The sequence below is a fragment of the Petromyzon marinus genome, chromosome 77 (genome assembly GCF_048934315.1).
Source record: "Petromyzon marinus isolate PM22_M1 ecotype Great Lakes invasive population chromosome 77, UKy_Petmar_22M1.pri1.0, whole genome shotgun sequence".
Taxonomy (NCBI): domain Eukaryota; kingdom Metazoa; phylum Chordata; class Hyperoartia; order Petromyzontiformes; family Petromyzontidae; genus Petromyzon; species Petromyzon marinus.
In genome coordinates, this window is record NC_133743.1 from 1,044,110 (window position 1) to 1,059,828 (window position 15,719).

Consider the following 15,719-nt stretch of genomic DNA (forward strand, 5'->3'; position numbering starts at 1 on the left):
GAAGGGGGGGGTGTCTCTATCTTCTTTGGTTCTTTCGGTAAAGTCACGTAGAATGATAATAAAATAATAAATTGATAAAATAAAATAACACGATAATATTCTCACGACGTTTCGGCCACAACACAAGCGGCCTTCATCAGGTGAAGGGGGCGAGACTGTCTGGTAGGACAGCGCTGGAGTGAGGGGGTGTCTCTACTTCATGTATGTTTTGGTAAGCCGCATAATCTTGGTGGCCTGGCAGCAGAGGGTTTCAACGGAAACTGTTCAGTTTGATCAATTAATGCGGTCGAATCAGAAATTATTCTGTTGGTTTGTGTGACAAGGCTGTTGGTGGCGTCGAGTAATTCTTTAATTTTGTTGTTGTTGTTGTATTCTGTTTCATCCATGATGACAGTGGCATTGCCCTTGTCGGCTGAGAGGACTACAATGTCATCCCTCTTTTTTTTATTTATATAATTCAAAACGCTCATCTTTGCTGAGGTTGCTAGCTGGCATCTTAGCGTCGCGAGAATTTAATTGTTTTATATATATATTTATTATTTATTGTTTCCCTTCAACGTGACTTTACCGAAAGGACCAAGAATATGAATCACTGCAGTCACGAAAAGTTTTAAACCAAAATTGTTATTGTCGTTGTCAGCTGTACGGTTGATAGGACTGGGGAATAGTCCTGGGTCACAGTTATAGAGATACACACACACACACACACCTACCGAGCCTGATAGTTGTTAAAGTTGCTCTCAACTAATTGCAGTTAACTTTAAGTACCGCACCTTGAATTGATGATGATGATGATGACGATGACGTTGTTGTGATCGTACGGTTGACAGGACTGGAGTCTTAGTCTCGTTTCGTAGCGATGGAGAGTCACACACCTACCGAGCCTGATAGTTGTTAAAGTCGCTCTACCCCGGTGGCTTTTACTAATCAATTACCGTGGATGTCTCACCTGACGAAGATCGCTATGTGATGCGATCCAAACGTCGTGATCACGGTTGATATGGCCGCGATCTTGTCCGGATCTTAGCGATGCGTGTACACACACTACCGCGCCTGATAGTTGTTAAAGTAGCTCTCAACTAATTGCAGTTAACTTTAAGTACCGTACCTTGAATTGATGATGACGTTGATGTTGTTGTTATCGTACGGTTGGCAGGACTGGAGTCTTAGTCTCGTTTCGTAGCGATGGAGAGTCACACACCTACCGCGCCTGATAGTTGTTAAAGTAGCTCTCAACTAATTGCAGTTAACTTTAAGTACCGTACCTTGAATTGATGATGATGACGATGACGTTGTTGTTATCGTACGGTTGACATGACTGGAGTCTTAGTCTCGTTTCGTAGCGATGGAGAGTCACACCTACCGAGCCTGATAGTTGTTAAAGTAGCTCTCAACTAATTGCAGTTAACTTTAAGTACCGTACCTTGAATTGATGATGATGATGATGATGACGTTGACGTTGTTGTTATCGTACGGTTGGCAGGACTGGAGTCTTAGTCTCGTTTCGTAGCGATGGAGAGTCACACCTACCAAGCCTGATAGTTGTTAAAGTAGCTCTCAACTAATTGCAGTTAACTTTAAGTACCGTACCTTGAATTGATGATGATGACGTTGATGTTGTTGTTATCGTACGGTTGGCAGGACTGGAGTCTTAGTCTCGTTTCGTAGCGATGGAGAGTCACACACCTACCGCGCCTGATAGTTGTTAAAGTAGCTCTCAACTAATTGCAGTTAACTTTAAGTACCGCACCTTGAATTGATGATGATGATGATGACGTTGATGTTGTTGTTATCGTACGGTTGACAGGACTGGAGTCTTAGTCTCGTTTCGTAGCGATGCGTGTACACACACTACCGCGCCTGATAGTTGTTAAAGTTGCTCTCAACTAATTGCAGTTAACTTTAAGTACCGTACCTTGAATTGATGATGATGACGATGACGTTGTTGTTGTTATCGTACGGTTGACAGGACTGGAGTCTTAGTCTCGTTTCGTAGCGATGGAGAGTCACACACCTACCGAGCCTGATAGTTGTTAAAGTAGCTCTCAACTAATTGCAGTTAACTTTAAGTACCGTACCTTGAATTGATGATGATGATGACGTTGACGTTGTTGTTATCGTACGGTTGACAGGACTGGAGTCTTAGTCTCGTTTCGTAGCGATGGAGAGTCACACACCTACCGAGCCTGATAGTTGTTAAAGTAGCTCTCAACTAATTGCAGTTAACTTTAAGTACCGTACCTTGAATTGATGATGATGATGACGTTGATGTTGTTGTTATCGTACGGTTGACAGGACTGGAGTCTTAAGTCTCGTTTCGTAGCGATGGAGAGTCACACACCTACCGAGCCTGATAGTTGTTACACGTTGAAATTATCGACAAGTTAAAGCTTGTATTGCTACTGAAAGTTGAATTCGACCCGAACACACTGAATATACCAGACACAAACTGTGAATACCCACACCGTGATCAATTGCACACTTATAATATAAATACACCACACACACATTAGTATAATAACACTACGGTTTTGTATAAATTGTTGTAACATCTATAACGTAACTACACCGTACAGTACACCACGTACTACCACTATACTACGTACTTTAAGCAACTATGTACCCTAACCTGTCACCACCAATACTACTTCTATATAAACCATGTACTAAATAAGCTTCATATTATATACATTATGTACTATATAAGCTCTATACTATATAGACTATGTACTATATAAGCTTTATACTATATAAACTATGTACTATATACACTATGTACTATATAAACTGTGTACTATATAAACTATGTACTATTTAAACTATGTACTATATAAACTACGTAGAATATAAACTATGTACTAATTAAACTACGTACTATATAAACCATGTACTATTTAAACTATGTACTATATAAAATATTTACTATATAAACTATTTACTATATAAACTACGTAGTATATAAACTATGTACTAATTAAACTACGTACTATATAAACCATGTACTATATAAACTCTGTACTATATAAACCATGTACTATTTAAACTATGTACTATATAAACTATTTACTATATAAACTATTTACTATATAAACTACGTACTATATAAACTCTGTACTATATAAACTATGTACTATTTAGGCTCTGTACTATAAGCAACTTTATACTATAAGCAACTCTGTACTAAATTTCACTACCACTATCACCACCACTACTACTACTAATACGTAGACTCTGTACTATATAGACTAGGTCCTATATAAGCTTCATACTATATACATTATGCTCTATAAAAGCTTTATACTATATTCATTATGTTCTATATAAGCTTTATACTATATACATTATGTCCTATATAAGCTTTATACTATATACGTTATGTCCTATATAAGCTTTATACTATATTCATTATGTCCTATATAAGCTTTATACTATATACATTATGTCCTATATAAGCTTTATACTATATACATTATGTCCCATATAAGCTTTATACTATATTCATTATGTTCTATATAAGCTTTATACTATATACATTATGTTCTACATAAGCTTTATACTATATAAATTATGTCCTATATAAGCTTTATACTATATATATTATGTTCTATATAAGCTTTATACTATATACATTATGTCCTATATAAGCTTTATACTATATACATTATGCCCTATATAAGCTTTATACCATATACATTATGTTCTATATAAGCTTTACACTATATGCATTATGTTCTATATAAGCTTTATACTATATTCATTGTCCTATATAAGCTTTATACTATATACATTATGTCCTATATAAGCTTTATACTATATTCATTATGTTCTACATAAGCTTTATACTGAACATTTATATTTAAAGCATTCGTGACTGTAGGGATTCATCTGCTGGGTTCTTTCGGTAAAGTCACCACCACGTAGAATGGAGATAAAATAATAAAAATAACAGAATAAAAATGATTCTGTTATTATTTAAAATAATAATAACAGAATAAAAATTATTGTTATTATTTTTATCATCTTATCTCCAACAGAATAAAAAATTATCGTCATTATTTGTATTATTTTATCTCCATTCTACGTGGTGACTTTACCGAATGGACCAAGAAGACTTCATACTATACGCATTATGTACTAAATAAGCTTTATAATATAAATAAACTCAAACCAGGCTCACGTTAAGAGCGCCTTACCGTGGAGATAGTCGCCTTAAAGGTACGCCGGTCGTCCTCGTAGTCGCTACGAAGGCATACTCCTAATTATAAACTCGCCTATTGGTAATTATAACTTATTGATCATTCATAATCACGATAATTCGTGTTGCTGATGCTGATTGATCGACGCCAAAATCGGCGAACGCGTTCGCGTTAAAGACACCAGAGCCGCTTCCTTCCGTTCAGTTGGCGGCGGAAGATGTCTACCGCCACCGGAAGATACGGACAGACGTCTACCGCCACCGGAAGATGCGGAGGAAGACGTCTACCGCCACCGGATGATGCGGAAGACGTCTACCGCCACTGGAAGATACGGAAGACGTCTACCGCCACTGGAAGATGCGGAGGAAGACGTCTTCCGGTAGAGGTAGTTGGAAAATAGCTTCTTGTTGCGTCTATCAGAAGACATCTTCCGGAAGAGGAATAGATCTTCCGGAAGAACTGTTTTTTTTACGTCCGCTAGAGACATATTCTTCTTCCGGAAGAATACTTCCTCCACCGTAAGCCGCAAATTTTAGTTTTTTTATTCTCCCTCTCTCTGAGTAAAGGTGTAAAAAAAATTACAGCGACGTTGAAACTTATTTCTTATAAGTAAAAAAAACATAAAACTGTCGAGATTCGAGCGAATAAAAAATAAAATTGTGTCCCCTACACCCACGGACGCAGAAAGCGAAGGCGGCGCTCGCCATTTTACAATCGCGTTTTTCACCACACAGCGGCGGCGGCAGCGCAGCGTTTTGACCCTCGCGCGGCCACCGTCTCGGCCTTACCCACCCATCAACCGCCACTCAATGGCTGCCGATACGACAGGTGAAGTATACAGACACAGAGAGAGACACAGAGACACAGACACAGAGAGAGAGACACAGACACAGAGACACAGAGACAGAGAGAGACACAGAGACAGAGAGAGACACAGAGACAGAGAGAGACACAGAGACAGAGAGAGACACAGAGACAGAGAGAGACACAGAGACAGAGAGAGACACAGAGACAGAGAGAGACAGAGACACATAGACACACAGAGAGAGACACAGAGAGAGACACAGAGACAGAGAGAGACATAGACACAGAGAGAGACACAGAAACACAGAGAGAGACACAGAGAGAGACACAGAGAGAGAGAGACAGGGGCACAGAGAGACAGAGACACAGACACAGAGAGAGACACAGAGAGACAGAGAGAGACACAGAGACAGAGAGAGACACAGAGACACAGAGACAGACACAGAGAGACAGACACAGAGAGACACAGAGACACACACAGAGACACACACAGAGATACACAGACACAGAGAGAGACACAGAGACACAGAGACACACAGACACAGAGAGAGACAGAGAGAGACATAGACACAGAGAGACACAGAGAGAGACACAGAAACACAGAGAGAGACACACAGAGACAGAGACACAGAGAGAGACACGGAGACACAGAGAGAGAGAGACAGGGACACAGAGAGACAGAGACACAGACACAGAGAGACACACAGAGAGAGACATAGAGACAGAGAGAGACACAGAGAGACAGAGACACAGAGACACACAGAGACACACACAGAGACACACACAGAGACACACAGAGACACACAGAGACACACACAGAGATACACAGACACAGAGACACAGAGACACACACAGAGACACAGAGACACACAGAGACAGAGAGAGACACAGAGACACACAGAGAGACACACACACAGAGACACACAGAGACACACACCGAGACACAGAGACACACACACACAGACACACACAGAGACACAGAGACACACACACACAGACACACACAGAGACACAGAGACACACACACAGAGACAAAGACAAAGATCCCCCTTATAGCCTTAACAGACTGTAGGGGCAAGTGCTGTTAGCGAGCACCTATGAAGGCCGGATCGGTACACGAGGAGGTGGGTGGCCAGCACCACGCCCGACCGCCTTTGTCTCCCCAGTGGCGATGTTTACACACCGCACCGGGTACTCATTTGAGGCTGAGTCGACCTAAGGGGAGGCCTGGGACCGGTTCAGATAATCGTCACTGGTGTTGGCCGTGAGCGGGAATCGAACCCGGGTCGCCAGGTTCATAGTGCAGCGTAGCGCTAACCGCTACACTATCGCTCCCCACAGAGACACACATACGGTGACACACACAGAGACAGACACATAGACACACAGAGACACAGAGAAACACACACATAGACACATACACACAGAGACACACATAGACATAGACACACACAGACACATAGACACACACACATAGAGACCCATAGAGATCCAGAGTGGGTCTCTGGATCTCTATGGATCTGGGTCTCTATCTCAGTGGGTCTCTATGGATCTCTGTATCTCTATGGGTCTCTGGATCTGGGTCTCTATGGGTCTCTGTATCTCTATGGGTCTCTGGATCTGGGTCTCTATGGGTCTCTGTATCTCTATGGGTCTCTATGGATCTGGGTCTCTATGGGTCTATGTATCTCAGTGTGTCTCTGTATCCTTGTGGGTCTCTATAGGTCTGGGTCTCTATGGGTCTCTGTATCTCTATGGATCTGGGTCTCTGTATCTCTATGGGTCTGGGTCTCTATGGGTCTCTATGGATCTGGGTCTCTATGGATCTCTATGGGTCTCTATGGGTCTGTATCTCTATGGGTCTCTATGGGTCTGGGTCTCTATGGGTCTCTATCTCTATGGATCTGGGTCTCTGTATCTCTATGAGTCTGGGTCTCTATGGGTCTCTATGGATCTGGGTCTCTATGGATCTCTATGGGTCTCTGTGGGTCTCTATGGGTCTGCATCTCTATGGGTCTCTATGGATCTGGGTCTTTATGGGTCTCTGTAGTGTTGGTGAATGATTGGGTGAGTGATTGAGTGAGTGATTGAGTGAGTGGTTGAGTAACTGAGCGAGTGAGTGAGTGATTGAGTGAGTGATTGAGTGAGTGGGTGAGTGAATGATTGAGTGAGGGATTGAGGGAGTGGGTGAGTGAGTGAGTGATTGAGTGATTCAGTGAGTGAGTGATTGAGTGAGTGGGTGAGTGAGGGATTGAGTAAGTGAGGGATTGAGCGATTGAATGGGTGAGTAACTGGTGAGTGATTGAGTGACTGATTGAGTGAGTGATTGAGTGATTGAGTGACTGAGTCAGTGAGTGATTGAGTGAGTGTGTGAGTGAGTGAGTGACTGAGTGAGTGATTGAGTGGATGAGTAACTCAGTGAGTGAGTGAGTGATTGAGTGAGTGATTGAGTGAGTGAGTGTGTGATTGAGTGAGTGAGTGATTGAGTGAGTGATTGAGTGAGTGATTGAGAGAGTGATTGAGTGAGTGATTGAGTGAGATCGAGTAACTGAGTGAGTGATTGAGAGAGTGATTGAGTGAGTGAGTGATTGAGTGAGTGATTGAGAGAGTGATTGAGTGAGAGAGTGATTGAGTGAGTGATTGATTGATTGAGTGAGTGATTGATTGAGTGAGTGATTGAGTGAGTGATTGAGTGACTGAGTGAGTAACTGAGTGATTGAGTGATTGAGTGAGTGAGTAACTGAGTGAGTAATTGAGTGAGGGAGTGATTGAGTGAGTGATTGAGTGACTGAGTGAGTAACTGAGTGAGTGATTGAGTGAGTGAGTAACTGAGTGAGTAATTGAGTGAGGGAGTGATTGAGTGAGTGAGTGATTGAGTGACTGAGTGAGTAACTGAGTGAGTGATTGAGTGAGTGAGTAACTGAGTGAGTGAGTGATTGATTGAGCAAGTGATTGATTTTGATTTAAAGCTTTCGTGACTGCAGTAATTCATATTCTTAGTTTTTTCGGTAAAGTCACGTTGAAGAGAAACAACAAAATAACAAAATATATATAAAACAATAAAAAATTCTCACGACGTTTCGACCATAACTCAAACGGTCATCATCAGGTGTGTCGGTTTGCATAAATTTATTTTGAAAACGGCATGTTTATTTATTTATATATATAAAAATAACGTTTGCGTCACGCGCAACGATGGCAGTTTGCCAGGACTAGTCCATCTATTTTTTGAAAAGAGGAGGGGGGAGACGAAATTTGTTTTTATGTATGCTGTCTGAAAGGCACTGTAAGTGTGAACAATCAATCAAGAACTGAAATGATTTATCAAATCTTTCCAATGATTGCTAAGATAGAATCCATCTTCTCGGTTGAAATTGTCTCTGTGTTTGTATATGTGGATAGCCTCATGAACGAATCTCTCATGGAAGCCAGATGGCTTACAAAGAACCTCCGTCTTGGAAAAGTCAATGGCATGTGAGCCTACTAAATTAGAACAATGATCTGCTACGGCCGAGGTGTTGGTCCTACCGTGTTTAAGGTCTGCTTTATGTTCACGAATGCGGTCCGAGATATGGCGTTTGGTTTCTCCAATGTAACTACTACCACAGAGGCAACTTAGTTTGTAGACACCAGGGTATTGTATGTCCGGAATCACATCTTTTACAGACGGAACCAGATCACGGATTTTATGTAATGTGTTGAAACGGACCTGGATCTTGTGTTTATTCAAGATTTTGGAGATCTTTTTTGTGATCCCAGCAATGTAGGGTAAAGTGATGGTTTTGAAAGGCTCCTCAAGAGGGTTCTTCTTCATGGTTTGAGTGATAGCTTTGCGGATTGTATAGTCGGAGTAACCATTAGCCCTAAGAGCTTGGTGTACGTGCTTGAGTTCACTGCTTATGTGTTCCTGGTCGGATATGCATTGGGCTCTATGATACAGAGTCTTGATGAGAGAATTCTTCTGTGATGGATGGTGGTGGGAATCCGGTTTCAGATAAGCATCCGTATGGGTAGCTTTCCTGTAGACAGAGTGGCTCATTGAACCATCAGGTCTCTTTTTAATTAGGACATCCAAAAAAGGTATCTTGCCATCTATTTCGACTTCCATGGTAAATCTGATGGCTGGGTGTATGGAATTGATGTGGTCGAAGAATTGGTCTAGAGCAGGCCGGCCATGTGGCCAGATGACAAAAGTGTCATCCACGTACCTCTTCCATAAGGTTGGGCGCAGAGTGGCAGTCTGGATGGCGTCAGTCTCAAATTTCTCCATGAAAATGTTAGCTATAACTGGAGAAAGGGGGGAGCCCATTGGGGTGCCCTCAGTTTGTTTGTAGAAAGTTCCATTCCAAGTGAAGTATGTATTGGTTAAACAGTGTCTCACCAGGGGGGGTACCTCAGTGTTTAGTCCTTGATGAACCAAGTCTTCAATGATTGCAATGGTGTCAGGTACAGGAACCTTGGTGAATAAGGAAACTACATCAAAACTGACAAGCAGGTCGTCTGGGGACAGGGAAATACCCTTGATTGTTGATACCAGGTGAGTAGAATTTTGTACCGCAGAGGTGGTCTTTCCAGTGAAAGGACGCAGGATTTCAGACAAAAAACGAGCTAGTTTGTAGGTGGGGGAGCTGATAGTAGAGACTATGGGACGAAGAGGTTCTATTTCCGATGGTCTGAAATCCGTTTTAGCTAAAGGTCTAAACTTTGCAGTCACACCTAAACACATACCAGTTAATGATATAATTGCCCAAGTAGACGTTGCTCTCAGGGGCCTGGGTCACATCGCTGCAGACGTAGCAAGATCTGAAATCGCTGCAACCCTCAAAAACGCTAAGATGCCAGCTAGCAACCTCAGCAAAGATGAGCGTTTTGAATTATATAAATTAAAAAAGAGGAATGATATTGTAGTTCTCTCAGCTGACAAAGGCAATGCTACTGTTATCATGGATAAAATAGAATACAACAACAAAATTAAAGAATTACTCGACGATGGTAGTTATACAAAAATAAAAAGAGATCCCACCAACAGCCTCGTCACACAAACCAACAAAATAATTTCTGATTCAACCGCATTAATTGATCAATCTAAACAGTTTTCGTTGAAACCTTCTGCTGCCAGGCCACCAAGATTATACGGCTTACCAAAAATACATAAAGTTGATACACCTCTTCGTCCCATAGTCTCTACTATCAGCTCCCCCACCTACAAACTAGCTCGTTTTTTGTCTGAAATCCTGCGTCCTTTCACTGGAAAGACCACCTCTGCGGTACAAAATTCTACTCACCTGGTATCAACAATCAAGGGTATTTCCCTGTCCCCAGACGACCTGCTTGTCAGTTTTGATGTAGTTTCCTTATTCACCAAGGTTCCTGTACCTGACACCATTGCAATCATTGAAGACTTGGTTCATCAAGGACTAAACACTGAGGTACCCCCCCTGGTGAGACACTGTTTAACCAATACATACTTCACTTGGAATGGAACTTTCTACAAACAAACTGAGGGCACCCCAATGGGCTCCCCCCTTTCTCCAGTTATAGCTAACATTTTCATGGAGAAATTTGAGACTGACGCCATCCAGACTGCCACTCTGCGCCCAACCTTATGGAAGAGGTACGTGGATGACACTTTTGTCATCTGGCCACATGGCCGGCCTGCTCTAGACCAATTCTTCGACCACATCAATTCCATACACCCAGCCATCAGATTTACCATGTAAGTCGAAATAGATGGCAAGATACCTTTTTTGGATGTCCTAATTAAAAAGAGACCTGATGGTTCAATGAGCCACTCTGTCTACAGGAAAGCTACCCATACGGATGCTTATCTGAAACCGGATTCCCACCACCATCCATCACAGAAGAATTCTCTCATCAAGACTCTGTATCATAGAGCCCAATGCATATCCGACCAGGAACACATAAGCAGTGAACTCAAGCACGTACACCAAGCTCTTAGGGCTAATGGTTACTCCGACTATACAATCCGCAAAGCTATCACTCAAACCATGAAGAAGAACCCTCTTGAGGAGCCTTTCAAAACCATCACTTTACCCTACATTGCTGGGATCACAAAAAAGATCTCCAAAATCTTGAATAAACACAAGATCCAGGTCCGTTTCAACACATTGCATAAAATCCGTGATCTGGTTCCGTCTGTAAAAGATGTGATTCCGGACATACAATACCCTGGTGTCTACAAACTAAGTTGCCTCTGTGGTAGTAGTTACATTGGAGAAACCAAACGCCATATCTCGGACCGCATTCGTGAACATAAAGCAGACCTTAAACACGGTAGGACCAACACCTCGGCCGTAGCAGATCATTGTTCTAATTCAGTAGGCTCACATGCCATTGACTTTTCCAAGACGGAGGTTCTTTGTAAGCCATCTGGCTTCCATGAGAGATTCGTTCATGAGGCTATCCACATATACAAACACAGAGACAATTTCAACCGAGAAGATGGATTCTATCTTAGCAATCATTGGAAAGATTTGATAAATCATTTCAGTTCTTGATTGATTGTTCACACTTACAGTGCCTTTCAGACAGCATACATAAAAACAAATTTCGTCTCCCCCCTCCTCTTTTCAAAAAATAGATGGACTAGTCCTGGCAAACTGCCATCGTTGCGCGTGACGCAAACGTTATTTATATATATATAAATAAATATGCCGTTTTCAAAATAAATTTATGCAAACCGACACACCTGATGATGACCGTTTGAGTTATGGTCGAAACGTCGTGAGAATTTTTTATTGTTTTATATATATATTTTGTTATTTTGTTGTTTCTCTTCAACGTGACTTTACCGAAAAAACTAAGAACAAGTGATTGATGTTATTGTTGTTGACATTATTGTTGTTGACATTGTCGTTGTTGACGTCATTGTTGTTGTTGACATTGTCGTTGTTGACGTCATTGTTGTTGTTGACGTCATTGTTGTTGACATTGTCGTTGTTGACGTCATTGTCGTTGTTGACGTCATTGTTGTTGTTGACGTCATTGTTGTTGTTGACGTCATTGTTGTTGTTGTTGTTCGCCAGCGGGGATGTCCCCGCAGAAGTTCTCGGCGGTGTTTGTGGCGGCGTTCTCGCTCCTGGTGGGGCTGCCGGTGTGGTGGAGAACCACGGCGGTGACGCGGACGGCGCTGCCACACGCCGACATCGCCCGGCTAGACCACGCCAAGGTGGTGGTGGTGGTGGTGATGGTGGTGGTGGTTGTTATGGTGGTGGTGGTGGTGATGGTGGTGGTGGAGGTGGAGGTGGTGGTGGTGGTGGTGATGGTGGCGATGATGGTGGTGGAGGTGGAGGTGGTGGTGATGGTGGTGATGGTGGTGGTGGTGGAGGTGGTGGTGGTGGTGATGGTGGTGGTGATGATGGTGGTGGTGATGGTGGTGGTGATGGTGGTGGTGGTGGTGGAAGTGGAGGTGGTGGTGGTGGTGATGGTGGTGGTGGTGGTGGTGATGATGGTGGTGATGGTGATGATGGTGGTGATGGTGATAGTGGTGGTGTTGATGGTGGTGATGGTGGTGATAGTGGTGGTGGCGGCAGTGGTGGTGGTCGTGATGGTGGTGGTGATGGTGATGGTGCTGATAGTGGTGGTGGTGATGGTGGTGGTGATGGTGATGATGGTGGTGATGGTGGTGATGATGATGGTGGTGATGGAGTTGGTGGTGGTGGTGATGATGCTCGTGATGGTGATGGAGGTGGTGGTAGTGGTGGTGATGATGATGGTTGCGGTGGTGGTGGTGATGGAGGTGGTGGTGATGGTGGTGGTGGAGGTGATGATGGTGGTGATGATTTTGGTGGTGATGGTGGTGATGGTGGTGGTGATGGTGATGCTGGTAGTGGTGATGGTGGTGATGGTGATGATGGTGGTGGTGGTGGTGGTAGTAGTGGTAGTGGTGATGGTGATGATGATGGAGGTGGTGATGGTGGTAGTGGTGGTGGTGATGGTGGTGGTGGTGTTGGAGGTGGTGATGGTGGTAGTGGTGGTGGTGATGGTGGTGGTGATGGAGTTGGTGATGGTGGTGGTGATGGTGATGGTAACACACCACTACCACACGCTGACATCATGGGTAACATTACAGTAGGGGTATCTGTGGGACTTTATAGGTCTCTGTGGGTCTCTATGGGTCTCTGTGGGTCTCTGTATAGGTCTCTGTGGGTATCTGTGGGTCTTTATAGGTCTCTGTGGGTCTCTATATAGGTCTTTGTGGGTCTCTGTGGGTCTTTGTGGGTCTCTGTGGGTCTCTATGGGTCTCTGTGGGTCTCTGTAGGTGTCTGTGGGTCTCTATGGGTCTCTGTGGGTCTCCATGGGTCTATATGGGTCTTAATATGTCTCTGTGGGTCTTTATAGGTCTCTGTGGGTCTCTATATAGGTCTTTGTGGGTCTCTGTGGGTCTTTGTGGGTCTCTGTGGGTCTCTATGGGTCTCTGTGGGTCTCTGTAGGTGTCTGTGGGTCTCTGTGGGTCTCTGTGGGTCTTAATATGTCTCTGTGGGTCTCTGTGGGTCTCTGTGGGTCTTAATATGTCTCTGTGGGTCTCTGTGGGTCTCTGTGGGTCTTAATATGTCTCTGTGGGTCTCTGTGGGTCTTTATAGGTCTCTGTGGGTCTCTATATAGGTCTCTGTGGGTGTCTGTGGGTCTCTGTGGGTCTCTGTGGGTCTCTGTGAGTCTCTGTGCGTCTCAATGGGTCTCTGTGGGTCTCTATGGGTCTCTGTGGTTTTCTGTGGGTCTCTGTGGGTCTCTGTGGGTCTCTGTGGGTCTTTGTGGGTCTTTGTGGGTCTCTGTGGGTCTCTGTGGGTCTCTGTGGGTCTCTATATAGGTCTCTGTGGGTGTTTGTGGGCCTTTATAGGTCTCTGTGGGTCTCTATGGGTCTCTGTGGGTCTCTGTGGGTCTCTGGGTCTCTATGGGTCTTTATAGGTCTCTGTGGGTCTCTATGGGTCTCTGTGGGTCTTTATAGGTCTCTGTGGGTCTCTATGGGTCTTTATAGGTCTCTGTGGGTGTTTGTGGGTCTCTGTATGAGTCGTTAGTTGGAGTTTAGTTTCACGTTGGGCCAATCCCCTCCAGGTGGAGTTGCTGGTTCCCATCGAGGTCGTGGTGACGGCTCAGGCTCTCTCCGCTGCTGGCCTGGACCAGGCCACCTTCGCCGCTCAGCTCATTCCGGACCAGCATCGTGTTGGTGGGTGGGTGGGTGGGTGAGTGGGTGGGTGAGTGGGTGGGTGAGTGGGTGAGTGGGTTGAGTAGGTGGGTGGGTGAGTGGGTGAGTGGGTGGGTGGGTGAGTGGGTGGGTGCGTGAGTGAGTGAGTGGGTGGGTGGGTGAGTGGGTGGGTGAGTGGGTGGGTGGGTGCGTGAGTGAGTGAGTGGGGGGGTGGATGAGTGGGTGAGTGGGTGCGTGAGTGGGTGGGTGGGTGGGTGAGTGGGTGGGTGGGTGGGTGGGTGAATGGGTGGGTGGGTGAATGGGTGGGTGGGTGAGTGGGTGGGTGGGTGCGTGGGTGGGTGGGTGCGTGGGTGGGTGGGTGCGTGGGTGGGTGGGTGCGTGGGTGAGTGGGTGAGTGAGTGGGTGGGTGAGTGGGTGGGTGAGTGGGTGGGTGAGTGGGTGGGTGAGTGACGTTGCCGTGCCCCCCCCCTCCCCCACCCAGGGGAGCGGAGGGACGACGGTGGGGACGATGACGACGTTGACGAGGAGGAGGAGGAGGAGGGGGACGTAGCAGTGCAGTACAACTACCGCGCTCGGGAAGCCTCCAGTGAGGAGGAGGAGATCCTCCGTCACCTCTCCATGGACTCCGCTACCCTTGCTGGCACGTGACCCCCTAGCCCCTCCCCCCTAGCCCCTTGCCCCGCCCCCCTAGCCCCTCCCCCCTGGCCCCCTTGCCCCTCCCCCCTAGGCCCCCTAGCCCCTCCCCCCTAGCCTCTCCCCCCCAGCCCCCCCTAGCCTCCTAGCCCCGCCCCCCTAGCCCCTCCCCCTAGCCCCCTTGCCCCTCCCCCCTAGGCCCCTTGCCCCTCCCCCCTAGCCCCTCCCCCCTAGCTCCCGTAGCCCCTCCCCCCTAGCCCCCTTGCCCCTCCCCCCTAGCCCTCCTAGCCCCGCCCCCCCACACAGAGACCCATAGACTCATCACACACAGAGACCCATAGACTCATCACCACACAGAGACCCATAGACTCATCACACAGAGACCCATAGACTCACCACACACAGAGACCCACAGACTCATCACACACAGAGACCCATAGACTCACCACCACACAAAGACCCATAGACTCATCACACACAGAGACCCATAGACTCATCACCACACAGAGACCCATAGACTCATCAGCACATAGAGACCCATAGACTCATCACCACACAGAGAGACCCATAGACTCAACACAGAGAGACCCATAGACTCATCACACACAGAGACCCATAGACTCATCACCACACAGAGACCCATAGACTCATCACACACAGAGACCCATAGACTCATCACACAGAGACCCATAGACTCATCACACAGAGACCCATAGACTCACCACACATAGAGACCCATATACTCATCACACACAGAAACCCACAGACTCACCACACACACTCACACACACATAGACTCACCACACACAGACTCACCACACACACAGACTCACCACACACAGACTCACCACACATAGACTCACCAGACACAGACTCACCACACACACTCACACACACACAGACTCACACACACACACAGACTC

General features: G+C 45.4%; 2 protein-coding genes across 5 annotated transcripts in view; one reads left to right on the plus strand and one right to left on the minus strand.

The window, feature by feature from the left end:
• Positions 1 to 4,427, minus strand: part of SBDS (SBDS ribosome maturation factor) — a 39,323-nt gene extending 34,896 nt beyond the window's left edge. For 2 of the 4 annotated variants that reach the window (XM_076056636.1, XM_076056637.1), the window contains exon 1: positions 4,194 to 4,426. The gene's annotated coding sequence lies outside the window, so the exon portion shown is untranslated. Of the gene's footprint in view, positions 1 to 4,193 lie in introns of all 4 variants that reach the window. The other 2 variants (XM_032980947.2, XM_076056638.1) reach the window with 2 other exon arrangements.
• A 490-nt stretch (positions 4,428 to 4,917) lies between these two features.
• The window catches only part of PIGS (phosphatidylinositol glycan anchor biosynthesis class S), a 41,685-nt gene continuing 30,883 nt past the window's right edge, over positions 4,918 to 15,719 (plus strand). The window contains exons 1-4 of the mRNA XM_076056635.1: positions 4,918 to 5,024; positions 12,047 to 12,189; positions 14,073 to 14,184; positions 14,645 to 14,803. Coding sequence (XP_075912750.1) covers positions 5,006 to 5,024; positions 12,047 to 12,189; positions 14,073 to 14,184; positions 14,645 to 14,803 — 433 coding nt within the window. The 5' untranslated portion in view covers positions 4,918 to 5,005. The remainder of the gene's footprint in view (positions 5,025 to 12,046; positions 12,190 to 14,072; positions 14,185 to 14,644; positions 14,804 to 15,719) is intronic.